At 38.1% G+C, this 20,961-nt stretch overlaps 2 protein-coding genes across 2 annotated transcripts; one reads left to right on the top strand and one right to left on the bottom strand.

The window, feature by feature from the left end:
• Positions 1-1,992: 1,992 nt before the first annotated feature.
• On the bottom strand, positions 1,993-18,386 carry RAD17 (RAD17 checkpoint clamp loader component). The gene is made up of 16 exons (XM_065860532.2): positions 18,178-18,386; positions 16,649-16,927; positions 15,472-15,555; positions 14,589-14,745; positions 13,984-14,120; positions 13,134-13,186; positions 12,915-13,040; positions 12,759-12,828; positions 12,018-12,129; positions 9,628-9,822; positions 8,346-8,431; positions 7,658-7,804; positions 7,008-7,157; positions 6,296-6,416; positions 4,945-5,002; positions 1,993-2,802 (listed from the first exon to the last, which is right to left on the bottom strand). Exons 1-16 carry the CDS (start codon positions 18,208-18,210, stop codon positions 2,538-2,540), a joined length of 2,073 nt encoding a protein of 690 aa, XP_065716604.1. The 5' UTR covers positions 18,211-18,386; the 3' UTR covers positions 1,993-2,537.
• Positions 18,387-18,424: 38 nt separating this feature from the next.
• Positions 18,425-20,669, top strand: AK6 (adenylate kinase 6). The gene is made up of 5 exons (XM_065860889.2): positions 18,425-18,531; positions 19,440-19,532; positions 19,879-19,937; positions 20,024-20,169; positions 20,319-20,669. The coding sequence occupies exons 1-5, from the start codon at positions 18,504-18,506 to the stop codon at positions 20,506-20,508; spliced, it is 516 nt and encodes a 171-aa protein (XP_065716961.1). The 5' UTR covers positions 18,425-18,503; the 3' UTR covers positions 20,509-20,669.
• The last annotated feature ends 292 nt before the right edge of the window (positions 20,670-20,961 follow it).

Below are 20,961 nucleotides of genomic sequence, written 5' to 3'. Positions count from 1 at the left end.
GAACTCTTTTGTCCAGGGCTGTGTTTTATTATATGCTTGTCTGCAGGAGCGAGAAGTCATCTGGGCTTACACAGACTACAGAGCAGCTCACAGTCATGGTCACAATGATGGATTTCCGGGGCTTGACCCTTCTGCAGGACACAAGAGAGTTCACCACTTTAATCATTGCAAGTCAACAAGGCAATCTGAGGGCTGCACTAATTCATGTCTAGATCGGTGTAATGAGAATAAAACCAACCACCAGCATGAACTAACTCAAGGCACCAATGTTGGATGTGACACCTTTTCACTTCGCTGTGTGGATGCTCTCTCACACAGCAGTTAACCCAAGTAAGATTTCCTGTAGTCTCTTTTGTGCAATAAACACTGCTACTCTCTGTGGTAAAACTGAATCCTGAGAAATTGCAATTATTAGAAGACAAACCTGCCGCACAGCACCTGCATGGGCCATCAGTTAAAGAAGGTGGGACAGCAATCTCAGTTTTGACTAAAGGAGACATATGGGAACACTGGCCTCAGAGGATCAAATACACAATTATTTCATTCTATCTTCTTTCCCTTTCGCTGGCAGTGGATATAGTATGACCAAATTCTCATTTTTGAGAAGTTGTATGATTTGAAAAGTGCCTTCTGGACTACCTGAGGCTGTATTTTTTACAGAAGGTTTAGTTTCATTAAAAATCCGATGAAATCTCCATTAGATATGAATTACAGATGACTGATCACAGAGGTGGGAGGAGAAGAAAATGGAAAACAAACATGCTTTGTTAAGACACTTGTTTTACACATTTCTTAGAGAAGGACCAAAAGGACACAGCAGATGAGGAGGTTGAGACTCCCTCAAAGGCAGCACGCGGGATGGCTGGAAATGCCAAGCCTCAGGAAAGGCTCAGACCTTCCTTCCCTAACACTTTATAACAAGTGAAAGGTTTTTTCATCAAAATATATCCTTCACCATAGCTGGGAATCCACATGTTCTGCCCCTTTCTGGATGCAACCGTATCAGAGCAATTCCTCACAATGTCCTTGTGTTGCAGCGGCTGAATAAAACACTTCTGACTCCTCTGTGAATATGCAGGCACACTCTCCATCCCAAAGGATAAATCAAGGTCACTATCTGTGACTCCCATAACTTCGCCTTCCTGAAGGGTTCTTAAAGCCCATCAAATTATTTTATGAGGACACTCATTTGGTTCTCCCTTTAGCTTGCAAAGTATAAATCCATATTTCAGGCTGTAATGTCATTCGTACCAGAAACCCCCAGGAGCGCAGGGGGTCAGTCAGTGTTTCAGTGACACACGACTGCAGAAGGCGTGAGCAGCATCACCCCATCCAAAGCACCCAGAGAGGGGGAAAGGTGCTAAGGGGCACCAACAGCCAAAACCACTTGTTTTGCTGTAATGAGTATAGCTGCAACATAATTCAAGGGACAAGCTTGACTCTTCAAAATTAAATGAGAGCTATAGATGGAAAGACTACACTTGTTGCTTATGAGACTACAAATCTAACTTTTAATAGTGGTATTAATTTCAAAATTATGGTGGATAAATGCATGTTTCTTCTACTAAACTTTGGAGGTAAGCAATACAGAAATGCAAACATACATTACACAAAGTTGTTTGTTTTTTTTCTTATTACTGTGGTATCACTAACCACAGCAAGGTACTAAGATCAATCTGTGTGGACTGATGGCAGTTACAGAGAAAAGCTAAAGTATTAAACAGTCTATTCAGACAACCACAACATCCTTCTCACTTGTCAGTTACCCAATCCAGGGTTATTCTTTCCCCCACCACAACAGCAATTTAAGAAGAAACACACACTACACCATTAACTTCCTACAGAACACAAAGCCTGAGAAGGGTTTATGCTTGATTGCTGTATTTTCCCCTCCACAAATTATGAAAATATCTTTTAAAAAGAAATCCAAAATAATCTGTTGTGCAACATAGGATCAACTTATAAACACATAAAAATGTGGCAAAACCAAAACAGTATTAATACAGTAGTTTTATTTACATGATCAGTACAGGATATCAAACTTTTTACATGTACACTTCAGTCTCTTCTTTTAGAAGGGCCAAGCTTCCAAACAGCAACTTTTTTGAAGGTATGAATTTTAATAAAGCCTTCAAATGCTGACAACTTATCAAATGTGTACTCAGCGAACACACAACTGGAAAGTAAATTAAAATGTGTAAAAAATAAAAATAACTTAAACAGTGACACTGCATATCTACAGTCTCTTTCAAACTAATTTCAGTCATTTATTATCCCCTTTTTATCAATATAGACTATTTCATGGCTCAGGAGAGGCAAGGAATAGCTTGTGATTCAGTATTCAGCTCAGGTCTCATCCTCCAAAGTTAAGAGGAAGCTGAGAAGAGCTGTCTCGATGCTGACACAGCATGTTCAGACTTGGCCTCCTAGCCCACCTAAATATCTCAGGTGGTACTTTTGTGCAGACCACGCTCTCTTTAGCAAAGAGTGGCAGATTAATCTATTCAGGCAAGTCAGTGGTTGATATTTTGTTGTACTCAGTCACTATCGTATTCCTCTATTTTTAATTCATCCTCCTCCATGATTGCTTGGGCTGCAACAGGCTGAGGCTGGCTGCAGGGCAGCTCACTCCCACTGCACTGGCTGGAGAGAGGGAATCCATCCGATTCGTTCTCATTCCTTCTGTTTTTCTCCATCTGAGCAGCCGTCTCCACAGCAAGCACATCGGCTCGGTCCCCGTCACAGCTGACAAATAGGTCTGGTATCCCAGGGTCTTTGTCGGTAAGCGTTTCAAGCTTTAACCTGTAAAATTATCATTGCAACAGGAAGTTACCACCAAAAAACGTCTGCTCTCTCATGCAGAAGCTCTAATACCACACAAGTTACCCCTCTTCACTGCTGCCAAGCAGCTCTCACATTCGACTGACCCACGCAGCCTCACACCGCAGCAACAGTGGGACACCAGGTCCTGTTGTGCTCTGTACCCATCACAGTGCTGGAAGCTTCTTACTTATCGTGATGGTGGGTTTGGTGAGCCCTCCTCACACTCATGAACTGCTAACCATTAACTTACTGACAGCAGCCCATGGTGCATTAGATCTTTTCCAAGCAAAACTGAAATCCTTTAGGAGAGGAAGCAGTTTAGCTTGAAATAGGGAAATTAAAAGAAAAAAAAAAGTGGTGGAAAATAAATCTTTTTATATTTTATAATTTATTTTCTATTTGGACTTCTCGGTCTTTCTACCATCTCTATATCAGTATGTTACCAACGCTCCTTTATTTTTTTTCCCACTTTACATGGGAATAATAAAATAATAAAACAATAAAAACTTAAGAGTTATTGACAAAAACTCATCCTGACACCAAGGCAAGCTGATCAAATACCGTGCACTCTCCTCAATGTTCATTTTCTTACTACAGTACCATTCCCATTCCATTAATAAATATAACAGAAAATAAACAAAATATTCATATTTCCATTGAAACAGCTGCACGTAAGTTATTTTAAGGACTGCTTAATAACACAAAACAAATTATTGTCAATTAGGATTCCTGAAGTACATATAATTTTACTAAAATGCTTACATTTCTCTTTACTTCTTTTCCAAAATAGTAACCAAGCAAAAAAGGATTACGATGTTTTCAGGATAAAGTTACTGCTCAGATAAAACTCTCAATGACACACACTCAACTTATTAATGTAGATACAAAATGTTTAGCAATATTTAAAGGTATGCTGCAGACAAATTTAATGGCATAATCAATTCATAAAGTTACAAACATTTTGTCTTAGACTAAGGAGATTGCAAAAAGGTGCCCCAGTTAGGGATGTGGGCTTTTTTGTTCCTAACAAGCAACCAAAATTGCTTTTAATAAGATGTTGTGCAACAAGGTGGTCCTTGGGTAACACAGCTTTTACCTTACAGGCCAGTATTTCATAGTTAAACTCAGACAGCAACAACACGGTGATAAACACGAGATACTTTGTCAGATGCCCTAACAATCTCTCTCTTGGTTAAGAGTTGAAAATGCTAAGTTTCATTCCAGCTAACTGTGATCCTTTATGAGAAGAACACACTTAACAACGTTAAAGAAATATAACCGAGGTCCTACTGGTTTAAATAATGCCTGTGATTCAGAAGGCTCACTAGAGTCACAACATAACATATTATGCCACATCACCCCACAATCACTACACAATCTATAAGCAGAGCACTACAATCTCTCCATTGAAATAGAAAGTATTTTTTCAGTATTTATCATCCAAGACAGAATAACTTCAGCATGTAGTTTTATTTCTAAAATGGACTCTAAACAAAGGTTTACTTTAAGTAATCCAAAAGGTAAAAATTCCACAAAATAAAAACCAGTACTGCTATCTAATTTCAGAGGAAGCACTCATTATTTTGTAGTTCCAGAGATATACAGCTGCTTCAAAGGAAATAAGAATAATTTCCTATTATACTTTATTTTTTACACCTCTAACTAACATACATGTGATCACAGAATGTTGTATCAAGCTTCCAGATCAGTCTTTTATGTCATGATAAACAACAGGCAAAGCGCACTACAGTCTTTGAATCAATCCCGTTTTATTCTCACATACATGTTCTTGATTGTAATATACTTTATTCAGATAATGCACAGGAGAAATACAGATATGTCCAGGACAGAGCTAATGTTTGGAGCACAGAAAAGAAAGTTAAACAAGGATTAAAAATAAGACTACAATAAAAATGTTGTTATTAACATTGTAATGATAAATAGACTTGAATTGGAAAAAGTTTTAAAAGGAAAAATACAAAATTATCCTGCTGCAAGTGAGGGAAAATGTTACATCACAGATGTACATTGAAGATGTTTCTCTGTAAAATGGTTCTTTTTCTCAGTATATTAAGAAATAAAGTCTTACTTTCTTTAAGAAAAGATAGAAGTCAAGTTTACCTCCCAAAATGTCTTTTCAGTGGTAGCCTCCCGACGTCTTGGATAAAAGCAATCTGAGCTAAAAACAAAGAATCACCAGTATCATATTGGGTAGGTCATAACGCCCATACAATTAAACATTCCAAAACCCAAATATTTCATAAGTTAAGTATACCTGTATTATTTGCAATATTTCGTAAACCAGAACACTGTGCACACATTCACGTATTTTTTTTCAAACTGCCACATTAACGTAACATACATACAGATTGCCTACACATAAAAAATAAACCACACAAACCTGACATTCATCAACTGTGTATTATAACGTACAGTTATTATTCCATAGCCTACAAAATGCATTTGTCCTGATGTCAAGGTCTTGGTTAAGACATAAAGCCTTTTATTAGAAGTAATTAACAGAGCATAAGTGACCCAGCTGTGTAAACAGTAATTTTTGGATGATGTACCATTCAAAGTTAATTTTTCCTTATGAATTGTCTGCTATTGGATTAGCTCAGGTTACATATTTTTTTAAATGCACTGCAAACCTGGATTTTTGTTTACCTGCGAAAGGCTTTTTAGAGCCTTTTAAGTTCTATTGATGTTACTGGAAAGCCATCAGTAAGCAATCAAGATCTAGTTAATATTGCCTGCTAGGTTTCCAAAAGTCTTCTCACCAAATCCTCTACTAAAGGCTTTTAAAAGAAGCCCTGTGCCTAAGACAACAGTGTAATTAGTTAAGTCTGATAAATAACTAATGAATAGGAAATCAAGAGAGGGCTATGAGGTAATGGTTGACTCTTTCAATGGAATAGATTTGCCAATACAGTTCTGCAGAAATCTGTGCTAGGACATGGCTATCCAGCACATTCTTAAACACAACCACGTGGAAAAAATGGGGTGAAGTGAGATGAGCAAGTCTGCCAGTGCTGCCCTGTTAGACAGGCTATTAAGGATGTGGGCAGACAGAAAATCTGTCCAAGGACTCTAACAACGGGCACATAATGAAATTCAAAAGTACACAGAAGGAAAAATCATTAAAAATTCTCCAACTTGAGGACCCCATCTTAAAGATTTATAAAGCATCATATACACCTCACTTCTGCCAAGGGAGACACTTATTTCAATTATTTCAGTTACATGAGTTTTTTTAAATGTCCTTGATGTTGTTTCAAACCTTGCAGGGCAGCTTTAATTTTATCTGTCATACTAGGAACATTTTTGGGTGTCAGTTATATGCATTTACTGTAAGTATTTATTTACTGAGGCAAAAGTACAGATAGCATTGACATTTTGGGTTACAAAATTTTTCAGTATGCTTTAATTACAAAAAAAAAGTGTCCAAGATCAAGAGTTAGACCCATCTTACCTTGGTTTCTCATTGGATTTGCTAACATAGCAAGATAAGGCAATAGCTCTGTCTGAAGACACTCAGGTGGTAAACAGAAGCTTGAGAAGAGAGATTTTGCAGCAAGGCAGTTTTCTTGATACTGTAAGAGTTGGGGGAAAAGAAAAACAAGTAAAAAACTGGTAAATTATTATTGACATGGATATTCTGTAGCACAAAACACAGACATTCTTCTTGCCTGCTGAATACTGGATGGAAGCTACTGAAAAATCAGACCAGAAAAAAAGCAGTGCAAGTTGCATACAGAGATCATAAAAATTATTAATTTCATTACTGTTGTTAAACTTACACAACAATTAAATGTGATTTGAAGTGCACAAAACCTTAAAACTTACTTTTAGGAATACTTCATAGTATTTCAACACTAATTGTGTTCTCCATTAACTCGGGATTAAGACTCTCCCAACTTGGGTACAGGAATCAGACTTTGTCAGAGACCTCCAATTTATTTTTCCATTAAAGGACTAATTCAAACACAACTCTTCGAGCAAGTGCTTTTAGAAGTAGCTTATATCAAAATAGGATATCTGACAAGTTTAGCACTGTGAGAAAAATCTCATCTATACTACTGAAGTGTCATATCTTACAATAAAAAAAAGCCATAAAACAAACAAAAGAAAAAAGGCAAGCAAACAAACAAAAACAAAACAAAACAAAAAGGTCAAGCATTTACCTTTTTATTGATAAAGAACCACTGGGGTTTATGCAAAGGCCGGAACCCCATCCCTCCTCCCTGCTGGTGGGCAAAGGCTCTGGATGTATTTGAATGTATCACCCCTCGGGTAGCCACAGACCCGCTGTATTTTTCCATTACAAGCCGTGTCTGAGAGAGAAATCAGGCATTTTGTGAACTCCAAGAACTGTACAGCATGTTTCACTTGAATTAAAACACACTCTGTAATTGCAGTGACATGACATGCTCAGAATATATTCAGATTACTGTGAAACTCTCACTCAAAGTGGCTGAAAGAAAAAGCTAGTTCAGTTACTGCAAGGAAAGGGCATACAGGCTCCAACACATTTTTTAGCACGCGTTCTACTTAAAAATACTTTGTAGAATATTTTACAAACACTATAACTCACTATAATGAAATACTGACAGAAGCTGGACTTGCACCTCTTCTGTATTTGATGTACTTTAGCATTCATTAACAAGTCACTGTCACCTATACTGCAAGTTTGAATTGATACACCTTAATTCTTACAGAGTTGTAAGAAAATTGCTTTGTACCATTCATAAACACTTACAGAAAAAGTCAGAAGCTTAATGTCAGAGTATTAAAAAAATAAAAGAAAGAGTGCGTATAAAAAGATGATACTTACACTCCAGTTACTACAAAGGACGTCAGCAGTGCTCAAATATTCACTGGCTCTCACTACGTCATCTATATCAGAAAAAAAGTCTACATAGTTCTGGTGAAGGTATAAATTAAACATGCTTCCAGACATATGCGATTTTTCCACAATATCCTATTAGGAAAAAAAAAGTTCAAGTTTTACACAGTGTATAAAGAAAAGCATGCTATAAAAGTTATGATACATTTAGATAGTGAGAGAGCTGTCAGACACAATCTGCAAAGTGATGCTTATATACAAAAGGGCAGCGGGTTTGCTTCCAGAAAAGGTGAGGCTAATGGTGGGGATGGAGGGACAGAAACCACTGTTGTTGTCAACTCTCTCAATTGGTGGTTACAGAAAGATGAACTCAGACCCCTCTTGGCAACGCACAGCAAAAGGATGAGACATAACAGCCACAGGCTGCAGCAAGGGAAAGTCCACCTTCCACAAGTCTGTCAGTGAGGTGAGAGAATTTCTATTCCTGGAGACGCTCAAAACTCAACAGATCAAGAGCCTGGAAACCTAATCCGCCTCTGGAGGTCCCTTTGAGATTATTCTATAAATTAAGACAGACCGAATATGTATATATAAAGACCAGTGACAAAACCACTGTGCTTGAAAATTTGCATCAATCACTGAAGAGTTTGGTTTGTTTTTTTCACTGCAGATGTACCTCAGGCTGAATAAGCAAGGTGTCTCGACGGTATTCTGATAAGTGAGCAGGCAGCTGAGGAAATTCTGAGTCTGACACTGGATCTCCTACAAAGGATTTAAAAATCTTCAGTCTTTTAGCATCAGAAATGTTGTTACATTTCTGCACAGAAGCAAAAAAGCCAGAAGAAAATACACACATTCTAGATTAAATATTCAAAATTAGAATAAAAATTAGACAGGAGCAAGAACAGAGATGTGTAACTGCTTGAACAGTAATTTTCACATATATTGACCATCTTTTTAACGACTGTGAAGTCCACCAGCAACCAGATTACACCATTTTCAGTTCCCAGAAAGCTCTTGAGGCAAGCACAAGTACTTAATTATATAGTCAATATTACACTGTCAACAACATGTAATTAGTTAATTACACTTCACATTACAGATTTCATCTAATTATTTTCATATTCCCTCATCTCACTATTTCTCCTCAGTTGATTTTGGAACAGATATTGTGAATTGTTACCAAAATGTGGACAGCCAATTGCATTATGGATCCTGATTTAGCTGAGTGCAGATAGCAGCAGTTTAATAAGTACCAAATGCTTATCAATTATAGTTTTTAAATGTTAAAAAACCAGTACGGTAATCACACACGGGGAGCACATAGATTTCCTAGATTTACAGAATCTGGGTGTATAAAAAGTAGAACTTTCCATAGTAGTAAGGTGGGAAGTATTTTGGAGAGGTGGAAAGGGGAGAGTACAACAGAGTAGTGGAAGAGGTTTTCAAGTCAGAAAGGACAAAGCACGTATGCCTGTTAAAGGCAAAAACAAGTTGAGATAAAAAGGAGGAAAAGACAGCAGAAAGAGTCAAACTCATACACATAAACAAGGGAGGCAATAGCTGTGAGGCAGCAGGGCTGTTCTGTAACTTTTAGGAATACAGATGAGGCCAGAATGTAACTATACAACATATAATTCTGCACAAAACCAAAATTTGCTTTTGTAGAAAGCAACAAATGTGGTGGCTACCTATCTAGCTTTGTGTGCATGACACCACGTGGACCTAATGCAACTAGTTATGTAATTCTATTACATACCTGTAGTACATCTTTATTTACCTAATAGATACAGACAGCTGCAATCACAGCTACTACAAACTTTTTTTACAGTTTTTATACTGTTACTAATGACCAAATGTGAATTAAAGCTCACTCTTAAGCCTTATTTTAGCAAATCTAGCTATTAGCAGCTAACATACTTTGCCCATTGAAAGGAAAACTAAGTCAGTTTTCTTACTTTTGCAGTAAATTATTTTCCCCAGAGCATGGAAAAGAAAGATGGAAGCATCTTTGCCACCAATAGCTTGTATCTCCTTGTCTTCTGAAGTATCAGATTTACTTTTCTTTCCTAGTTTAGATATTGTTGATGCTTTACATTTTAGTGTGGAGCTCCTTTTCTTCCTTGACCAAAACTCCTCCTCCAATGAGCAGTCTGTCAATAAAAGCAAAAATACAGTCAGGATAACACACATGAATCTAAAAACATTTTTTATTTAATTGCTATTGCTAATGTTTGAAACAAAACAAAACAAAACAAACAAACAAAAAAAAAAAAACGCAAACAAAAAAAGGTTATTTAAATAGGGGCACTAACCAGTCACCTAAACTAGCATGCTTCATTCCACTTCTGTCCCTTATGCCACAGCTAAGGTGTCACATACTTTTTTGAATAGTATGTGTCTTTAAAAAAAGCCAGCATTCTTGCTCATTCATTCTACTTCTGATGCATATAAAGAAGAAATTTTTAACAAGGTCAAGTGCAAATACACGTAAATTATATTTCAGTTACATTCTGTTCACTTATCAATTTATTTTCTATTTGCATTATCTGTACAATACTCTCACTCAAATATGAGGCTTAAAAGAAAAATTTAGGTGATTCTTCCAACAGCAACAGCCTAGTAATTCCCATAACATTTAGAGCTCCAAAGAATAAAACCCTTCTACTCTAATTTGAAACTCAAAAACTTTCACCCACAATTTGATTTAGGGGCAGGTGAATGTTCCCTATCAAACTAAGATAACTTATCTTTTAACTATTTACCTTTCTCTTCTCCCATGATTACCATGGATCCATTTTACCCACTAATATTACCAAAGTGAATGTATTGCTTGTATTTACACACATACACAAGCGATGAAAGAAATTCTACATATAAAAACTGCTACTGCATTCTCAGGAGATCAACAAGGAGATGAGGTTTCACCAACGCTTAAAAAATATCACTGGCTGACAATAATTTACCTAACGGAAATACCTGAAAAACTGAAAAATTTCTATTCAGTATGAAGGCACCTTTTCTCAGTCTGTTAGAGAAAACGCGGGAAGAGAATGTTCAGTGTGGTATGACTTGAGTACACTATTCTCAGATGTCACACACAGAAGCTGCCAAGCCATATGCCTTTGTTTTCTCCAAGTTGTCTCTCTAATCCTCATGTTTTTATATTTCCAAGGTAATTTAATAAAAATTAATCAAGATAGTAATTTTAAGACTATTTAGATTTTCTACTGTACATAGAAGCTGCTTGGCATCCAGCAGTGTGCTACTGCAAACTGAGTTTACTAGAAGACAACATCAGAAGAATTTAGTTTCCACGTTTGCAAACTAAACTTAGAAACCTGACTCTGTCCCTCATGTAATTTCACACAGCTAAGTTAGTTTCAATATAGTCTAAAACTCAAACGACATTCTTAGAACAAGGACTTGGAACTACCTTTAATCCTGTGTTCCATGAGCACATTTTCTATTCACAAGGTAGATGGGAGGGAAAATGAGTAAAAGCAACAAGATCATTGCTAGCTTTACAACACACAGCAGAAGACAACTGTTGACTTCCTTATTTCTAGGTTGAATATAAATGTTGGCACCATTTAACGGTTCTTAGAATGAAGTACACATGCCAGATGCTGCTTCTAAAAATTCCAATTATGTAACTCGCATACATATGTTTCTTAACAATTACTGACTTCCAATGCATCCTGTTTTCTTTCCATGTTGGAACATAATCCCATATTAAGTCTGATTGGAGCATTGTCCAACCAAGTACTTTGAAAACTACCACAACACTGAGCCTCAAGTTTTTCCATAATGTGCTCAATAACTTCACAATAGGTCATGCCACCTCACAGCTTTTCAATTTATCAACAGTCTAGGAAACTCCAAAGCAAAATCAATCATTACAGAAATGCCATATATAAAGTCAACAAGTTACTTGAGAAATGCTTCAAGGGTAGAGATAAGGACACAGAGAAGGGTAGAGAACTAAGCAATAAAAATAACCCTTTCTAGTTAAGGTTGCATCACAAAACATTTGATCAGTAAACAAGCATCAACAGCAAAGATACCAAGAAGAAAATAAGGCATTTCACTACAATAACATCAACGCACACACAGAAGATGTTACTCAGTTTTCAGACTACATATAACAGTCATGAAAAGGAACACTTTCAGCTTAAAAAACAAGAACAAAACCACAAACCACTTTGTGCCTTGTATTCCTGCTCCAGAGCAGCATGTCTAAAATGCTCTGCACAGCTCACCCAGCTGCACTGCTACAGTGAACAGCATACCTCTACAGCAGAAATGACGAAAACGTATTTCACTTGACAAAATTGTAGGTATTTACCTTTCATAGAAGAAAACTGAAGACTGTTTATTGCACTTCTTATATCACCTGAGCAACCTCTGCAAAGCAACTCCAGCGAAGTTCTATCAAGAGCATAATTCTTTTCTCTGTTCTACAAAGAAAAGTAACATTCAAAGTATCAAGAAAATGTAAGAAAAGGAGTATTGGAACATTATTCTGTCTGTGGGAACCCACCTCCAATACACACTATAAACAGATTACATAAGCACCCATCATGTGCTCAGACTAATACCACTAACTTTAAAATATTTAATCCACTTAAGCAAATTGACACATTATATAGCAATAGTAAAGGGAATGATGCACATAATTCTTTGCAAGCTTTCACTCAATATCAGACTTGGTTGTAGTTGGTATAGAGGTCAGGAACAACAAGGGATTTAGGTTCATGACCTCTTCCAGCCTTGCTGAATACAATGAAAATCAGTTCTATTTCTATTACTTGTTTCTTATATATAGTTTATGTAATAGGTAGAAAAATTTCCAGAAGTAACTTTGAAGACTTAGAACAAGAATCAAGCGGAACTAATCTTAAAAACCACATCTTTCCAGTTTGTTCCTTGTTTTCTGTCGGGGGGATTGGTGGGGGCTCTCAGAGGATGTAGGCATCTGCTATCAAACATCAAACAAATACAATATCAAATATAAATATTTCAGATATAAAAGTCTGAAATCTTTTGATCCTGGCACTGCACAGAATTTACCAGTTTTACAACTTACCATACTAGCTTCTGTTGCAGCTATTCGATTAAGAACTTTCATCATATTTGTTGGTGCAATAGGCTTGAAACTGTTGAATTTCATTCAAGAAAAAATAATTAGTTTCTCATTTTTTTACTTATTTCAATCAAGTTTTAATGAGATAAAAGATCTTACCTAATATTGGATATACACAACTCCTCTAAAATTTCTGTTGGGAATAGTAACCTCTGGTTGCTGTCTCCACTGAAGTTATCTGAGATTATAAATATAAGGGGACATCTACTTGTACGAACAAATCTCCTAAATTGAAAAATAAACAAACATAACAAGAATCAAACTCCAGTTTACTGTAAGTGGCTAAAGCTAATTATTAAAAACTCATTTGCAACTGACCTGAGAATTTCATGTAGACTGCTGGGGTCTCGATAGAATTGGTTAGGTATGTCCTATTCAAAACAAATGAACAGCTGTCATTACATTCAGATGTAAATATTCTCTCCCACATACAGACTGTTACGGCACACTATGTTGCTACACATTTTTTAAGTCAAAGAAAACCATGCTTCCTAAATTTTACAGTACATCAGATTACTCAGCTAGAATTTTTGTATCATCTATTCTTTTTCTTGCAAGTTTACAGACAACTTGACCATCATAACATAAAATTCCACTGTCAGTAAAAAAAGCTCAACAAGAAAATGTTATTGAAACACACTCCTGAATAAAAAAGTAAAGTCTTCTGTCCCTCCCATTATGGCTTGCAAACCCTCAGAATTCACATCTCTGCCCTAATAACACCCCCTGTACAAGACCAGAGAATGCTAAATTTCAAATGCTGTCTCACTGCATTAATTCTCATGTATCTTCTACACTCTTCTGCATCCTTAAGAAAAGTGGACAGTGGGGTTTTTTTCCCCCTCTTACTGTTTATAGGTGTATAGATTTCTTGAAAGCTAATCATACATAAACTTTGCAGTACTGTTTTGATCTACTTTTTGATACAGTTACTTATTACTGTAAACAAACTAGTCTCCAATTTCTGCCTATTGATTTATATAGTTTAACTACAGGTAAAACTTGGTTCTAGACTGCTGCAGAGCCACAAAAACTAATAAAGAACTCATGAGCAGTAGAGCAGACTAGCTTTCAGCGACACCACTCCACCAGCTGAAGGTAGTTAGCATGTCAGTATTATAATAAAGGTTATTGTTTTCAAATCAAGACTTCACAAGTTTTTACTTACTTCAATAAGAATAAGCTTTTTATCATTTTCTGAGGACTCCCCAAGCATCTGAAGTTTGTTATATTTATTTGCTCTTAACAGAAAATCTTGAAAGAGAGCTGCTTGGGCCTGACTTGGAAACGTATGAGAATTTGAGTCTGAAAAAGAAAACTAATTAAAAATATCTATTCTATATTATACCAAGTCAAATATAAATACCCACAAGAACTAAAACCCACCCATGCTATTTTCTGACAGTAGCCACTGAACACCAGCAGCCAAATCCTTTGACAAGCATGTTACACATACAAGAGAACTTTTAAAAAGACCCATACAAAGACAGACTTTCCTATTCTTATTTAATTCACTCAAATGATATCCAGGCTATTACATAACTCTCTATGCTGATTTGAACTGCAAATTCTTTTGTTGTAAACACTGTAAAAAGATCTAATCCCTTTTCAGATAAAAACAAAAGATTCTTATTAAGCACTATAGATCTGGCTTATATGGATGTGGGTCTGAGTTTATACATGACAGAGATACTAAATACTAAAAAATACAGAATACAAAAAAAAAAAAAAAAGCCAAACTGGAAGAGAAAATAAAAAACCTAAAATACTTACCATGGCCAAACATATTTCTTAAGTCTTCTTTTGTAAAGTCTAAAGATATTGGATTGGTCCATTCTTGTACCTGAACACCAAGATCTTTTGCTAATATTTGTAGAGTTGCAGTCTTTCCACAACCAGGAGGACCAGTTAGCAGTAAAACAGAGCCACCCTGTCACAGGAAAACAAACAAACAAAGCAACCAAACCCACAACATTATAAATATGAGATAAATATGACAAATAAAGACTGAAAGTTGGTTTGTAGATTAATATTAGTTAAATTTCTTCTATAGCTTCCCTGGTAATGATTCTGCTGTTTCCCAATAAAAACTGAGTTAAATATTTTGTGTTATGAATTTATTTACCTGTTGAACATTCAGATATCAAAAGCTAGATCAGAACTCTGAAAGCCTCACTCTTGCTTTTTAATGTACCTGTTAACAGCACACCATGTAGACTACCAACATAACACACACTGAACTGGAGAACCAGGTCTGAAAAGCACTAGGCAAGACCGCTAAATGATGCATTTGTATAGAATACCTCTTATCAATCAAGAGGCTACAAACACCTCAAATCAAGTCAGTGCAACTGGAAATTTGCCAAGATACTTAAAATTAATCCGTGGAAGATAAACTGCAGCTACAAGCACACACTGAAGAGGTATGAAATGAATGGATGCTAGAAAATAGTATTTCTGAGCAAAAAAACATAATTCACCTCTTAGCAGCATAAGCCATAAACAAAAGTACAAGCTCTAATCCCTGCTCTTAACAGATTTCTTATAACACAATATATAATCACTAAGTAAAAGTTTCTCACTGAAATTAAAAAAAATTGAATCTAGATCGTTCACATGCGTTTATATCTCTACCTGCTAATTCTAGCAAGATTACCTGCTTTGGCTGTCTCTGAAATATGTGCCTTTTTAACCAGGTTTCAACTTCCTCAATTTTCTTCTTTTGCACAGCAAGATCATTCTAAAACAAGATCAAAATATATTAAATGCATATATACACCTCTTGGTCTCTAAGACTGTAATGACAAGATTCAAAAGTAGAATATATGCTGACTATATAAAATATTACCAGCCATGTACATGCCTATTCCAGTTACATATGTTCATGCTATGCAGAGGTAAGTGCAACCATTAAGGATAATCATTCAACCCTGTTTCTCCAAACAACCAATTTTCCATTGCTTGCAGCTGTGAAATAACGATTTATAACTTCTAAAGTGACAACATGACAATCTTTACAGCTATTGCTGGGGTCGGAACTTTTTAGGCTCTACTGACTTTAATACTATACAAATTTTTGGAACTTCTGCAAATCTTGTGCAGCTTACTCACCTTCTAGACTTGTAACTCAATTCCTCTCCAGCGATGAGCTATTAAATATTTAAACATAAAACTACAAGTACTACACTAATTTACCTACATCAACAAGCTAGGAGTCAGTTAACACACATGCTGACATCTTTGAAACATGCTGTGAAAAAGCTGTTCCATGAGCAGAATCAGCGAAAACGGGTTTGCTATGAATTTGAGTCCTTTCTCCTGGAAGCCCTAAGATACCACAGTACCCCACACCTGCAAAGTCACACCTAAGGTGCATCAAGCAAGACACGGCATAAACTGCAGTTAGTCAAGTAGTCTGAACACACCAACTGCTGTCCAGTAACGTGCATGATAATTTCTGTTATCTTTCCCGTAATGAGTGCACTAACTCAGTCCTCTCTCCTTTCTTTAGCTCCGGATTTTCCTAGTACTTGGAGCTGTAAGATCTGGCTGAAATTCAGCAACAGGTTCTAAAGTTTGGGAGTGGATGGGCAGGAAACAAGAGCTAATCAGTAGCCTTATCTCCTCAGGAAGGCTGGGGGAAAAACATGCCCCTCCTATGGATATATAGCTCATTAAAATCTTAAGTACATACAGTGAATAAAATTAAACTAGTACTTCACTGCCCTAATAAATTCAGATGTACTTAGAATCTGACCAATACAGACTATGAACAGAAGCACAAGATGTTACACTATAACATTACTACTGCATTATCAGAATAACTCTCACACCTGAGTTTCAGGTTTGTATCTATCCACCCATGGCTCATCTTGAGACTGGCTCTGGTTTCGTCTGGACTTGTTACAGGGCAGATCTACTGAAGATGACTTTGCTCTTTTTCTGGGCAGAACTTTGGTTTTGCCACTTCCTGGCACTGAATAAAGTTCCTTCTCTTTTTGCTGCCGGTTTCTGCCAGAATTGATTTCAAGTGGCTTCACAGGAATGGGACTAGAAGAAATATCTGTGTCTTCAAAGAAGTCATCAAATGAACGCGGCAACCAACCTGTTACCTGGTGAAACACAAACTTTTGCTATTAATGGAGCACCCTCCTCCCCTTAATTGGGTACAGTTGTATCTAGAAAACTAGAGATTTTTATCAAGTGTATTTAAGAACACTTTGTGTCATTAGCATTGAAAGGTATACTACTAGTTAAAACAAAGCTTTTTGAACATGACAACTGCATGCTTTTTCAGTTTTAAAAAAAAGCTACAGCTTACATGTTTGATAGAGTATTTTGCAGCAAATTGGCAAATCAGAACAAGTTGAAAATTCTACAAACATACATTCAAATTAAAGAAGAAAAATTAGAATGGATATAAGAATGAAAAATAGCATAAGCTTATACCATTTTTACATTAAAGTCCTGTTCATGTTGTCTCTGTAGAGATTTCAGTATGTGGGGTTTTTTTCTAGTTCTGCTTTTTTTCTACTTACAGTGCAGTTACTTGTGTTTAAGAGTTTGAAAGAGGCAACAAAGTTATTCTGGCAGCACAATAAACCCAAGCATTATTACTTGTTTGCTGCGTGAGGAAGTTTGGACTGATCTAGAATCAGAACATCACATGTCTGAAGTCTGTCTGACTGTGACAAGGAACGAAACTGCTAAACGCATTTAATTTTAGATTGAAGAAATACCCTGCTGGGGCAGGTGTACAAACTTACGCCCCAGAGCCACTTTTCAGCCCAACTACAGCCCCAAAATAACATCCCAACAGTCACACACTTTCCACTGCCAACAGCCCCACAAGAACCTTTTCGCACAGGAGCCGTAACAGGCTACAAGCTGAAACAGACTTCTATGAAAACTAGGGTAACAGAACTGATAAACCATCTCCAAAAAATGTCTGTGAATACTCTACAGTTGACGTCTAAGGCAACAGACCATTACCAGGCAAGAGATTACCTGAGCGTAAGGGGCATTAGCAAGTGGGAAGAGAATTTGTATCTGCACGGTTTGCTTCTTATGTTATTCTGACAACAGCTATTTTTAGTTGAATTTGCATAGTTACCAGCGGGCCGGATACCACCGTGTGAAGGGGTTTTCTTTCCACACATCGCACCAGTAAGAAAATAAACGTCTTACACGTTGAAAAATCGCAAGTGAGGAGGAACTGCCAACGCAGACACCAAGGAGTCATTAACAGGCCTAAAAATATCGCTAAGCGGAGCCACCAGACTCTTCCCGGAAGCTGCAAAAAACTCAGATTTGCGGCGCCCGGGAGCCCCTCAGGCCGTCCCTCTCCGACCCCGCGGCCTACCTCCGCCTGCCTTCCCGCGGAGCTTCCAGACATCCTCAGCCCGTGCGGGGCCCATCCGCCGTACGACAGCCAGGCCTGAGGGGAGAGCCCCGCTGCCGGGGGAGCAACCGGACGGGCTGAGGCGGCAGAGAGACCCGCTGAGCGCCGGGCCGGCCCCTCACATCGAACTCCCTAGGGGTCCTTCTCCTGCGGCGGCTCTTAGCTGTCTAAGGCGCGCCTGCCTGCCCGTCCGTCCCTCAGTCAGAGCAGTGACGCCATCGGCGTGCGGCGGCGACGGGGGAAGCCCCCGCGCACGTGTCTCCTAGGCGACCAGCGGCCGCGGCGGGATGAGGCGGCCGAACATTCTGCTCACCGGTGCGGGACGGGACGGGACGGGTTCAGGGCCGGCTCCGGGCCGGCTCTTAGTGCGGGGAAGCCAGTGGTGTCCGGGCCGCTTGCCCCCCGTGGGGCTGGGAGCGGCGTGGGAGGCTCCGGCCCTGTGCACGGCCCGGGAGGGTTGGGGCGGGAGGTCCTTGCGGAGCCGGTGCCGGCTGCTCCGCGTGAGAACTTGGGGCTTCTCCGTGCTGTTGGGGCTTTTAAATGAAGCGAGTTTTACGTGACACCATCCCGGTTAGCATGACACTTCTGGACAGGGTGAGAGTTTTGTTGGTTCGGGCAGGATCTCTCAGCAAAGCAATTTTTTTAATAACGATATTGCAACATCGGGTGTTCTACCTAGAGGTAGGCACACATAGGGCAAAAAGCCCCTGCCTATATCCCCCCAAAACCCCAGCCGCAATTTCCCTCCCCTGTTCCCCATTGGTCGGTACTTCATGGTTTACAGACTATCCTGATGCTTGCCTCAGTTTACATACAATACCCTTCCCCTAATCAATGTATTTAAAATGTGGATTCCTGGTGCTTTGGCTACCCTTCCCCCTAAATTAACCTGTAAATACAGGTATCAGTATATATTCCAGGAAGAGACTGTGGTTTACATTAAGGATTCATAGACCAATGTCTTTTGGTCCTTTCCTCCTGCTGGGGTCAGGCACCAGGTCCTCAGTTATGTAAAAACAACAGTTCTTCATTAAATGTTCCTTACAGTTTTAATCTCTAGACTTTGCTCTTTTTTTTTTTCCCTCGTCACGCAGCTTTTTGCCCTCATTTTCTTATATAAACTTGCTCTAACTAACAAAATCTTCCTTTTTGACTCCTTAGAAGGTTACTCGAAGAGGACTTCTACTCTTCTCTTGCCAGTTTATCTGGGTTTGTGTCCGTAGGTACTCCGGGCGTTGGGAAGACGACACTGGGAAAAGAACTGGCCTCAAGAACTGGGATGACCTATATCAATGTGGGTGACATGGCAAAAGCAGGTAGGCTGTGTTAACAAATTAGTCCATCAGAGTACTTAAGATATTTTGCTCTGTATAACTGTGCTTCTAGTGCATGTCTTACATGTTAAATGAAGAAGCAATTAATTTGCTTTAACAGAAATATTTTGGTGGCAAGAGTTAAAAAAACATCTCTATAACAGTAGCATACTTAGTATATTACTTAACTCTTTAAAACAAATTTATCTTCCTGTGGGTTTGTAAGCAAAGTGTTCCTTGCTCTGAACACTATATTTTGTATGCACAATCCTGAAATAAACGTGACAATATAAATAATTTTAAGAACTGGTGCTACTTCACAAAATTCCACAAATTATTTTTTCTGCAGGAAAACTGTATGAAGGTTTTGATGAGGAATACAACTGTCCGATTTTGGATGAAGACAGGGTAAGTCCAGCTTCAAAACTTACCATTTTTGTATTTTGACCTTCTGTAATTTCAGATAAACTTTCCTGTCTTTGTTTCTTTTGTAGGTAATTGATGAACTAGAAGATAAAATGAGTGAGGGCGGAGTTATTGTCGACTACCACGGCTGTGATTTTTTCCCTGAACGGTGGTTTCATATAGTGTTTGTACTTCGTACGGAAAATTCATTTCTGTATGACAGACTTGAAAGCAGGTATGTCAGTGGAGTAAACAAGGAGTAAAGTGTGGTTATGTGACTTCACCAGAGATTTTTCTAGGGTATAAATTACTGACTCTCTACAGAATATTTCATAATTCTCTGCATATCTAAGACCATCTCTTGGTGCTGTTCTTGTTTTCTAGGGGTTACAAAGGGAAAAAGCTGCAAGACAACATTCAGTGTGAAATTTTTCAGACCATTTATGAGGAAGCTGTCTTGTCATATAGAGAGGAAATTGTGCACCAGTTACCCAGCAACACTCCAGAAGACCTAGAGAGAAATTTGGATCAGATTACACAATGGATTGAACAATGGACAAAGGACAACAATTGACATTTGGTGAAAAAATAACTCTATTGGATCGCTTCCTGGGGAGAGGGTTAATAAATGACAGTCATAATTGTCAGGGAAGTTCCTTTTCCATATGTTTCCCACAGCAGAGATTCAGGCATGGATTGCATAAATTCTTCTAAAATAAATTATTTAGCACTGCACTGCACTGAGCTGCACTTGTTCATGTACATATGAATTAAAGGGCTTTGTGTCACCTGGGAGTCCTAGAGCAGAGGGCAAACCCAAACATACCAATAATCCATTTGTCCTGGGAATCTGTTTTCTGGGTCATGTCGCAAGAAAATACATTTCTGGTGATCAAAGGATCCTTGCAGTCGCCACCATTCTGCTGGGCTTCCAGTTTTAGTTATAAATGGCCACCTTTTTGACACAAGGTTCAAGCTCCCATCCCCAATGCGTCACCCTGGGCTAATCGCAGAAGTATGAGGTCTG

The sequence above is a fragment of the Patagioenas fasciata genome, chromosome Z, assembly GCF_037038585.1.
Source record: "Patagioenas fasciata isolate bPatFas1 chromosome Z, bPatFas1.hap1, whole genome shotgun sequence".
Classification (NCBI taxonomy): Eukaryota; Metazoa; Chordata; class Aves; order Columbiformes; family Columbidae; genus Patagioenas; species Patagioenas fasciata.
Note: the sequence above shows the minus strand (reverse complement) of the source record. Positions and strands in the feature narration are given on the sequence as shown.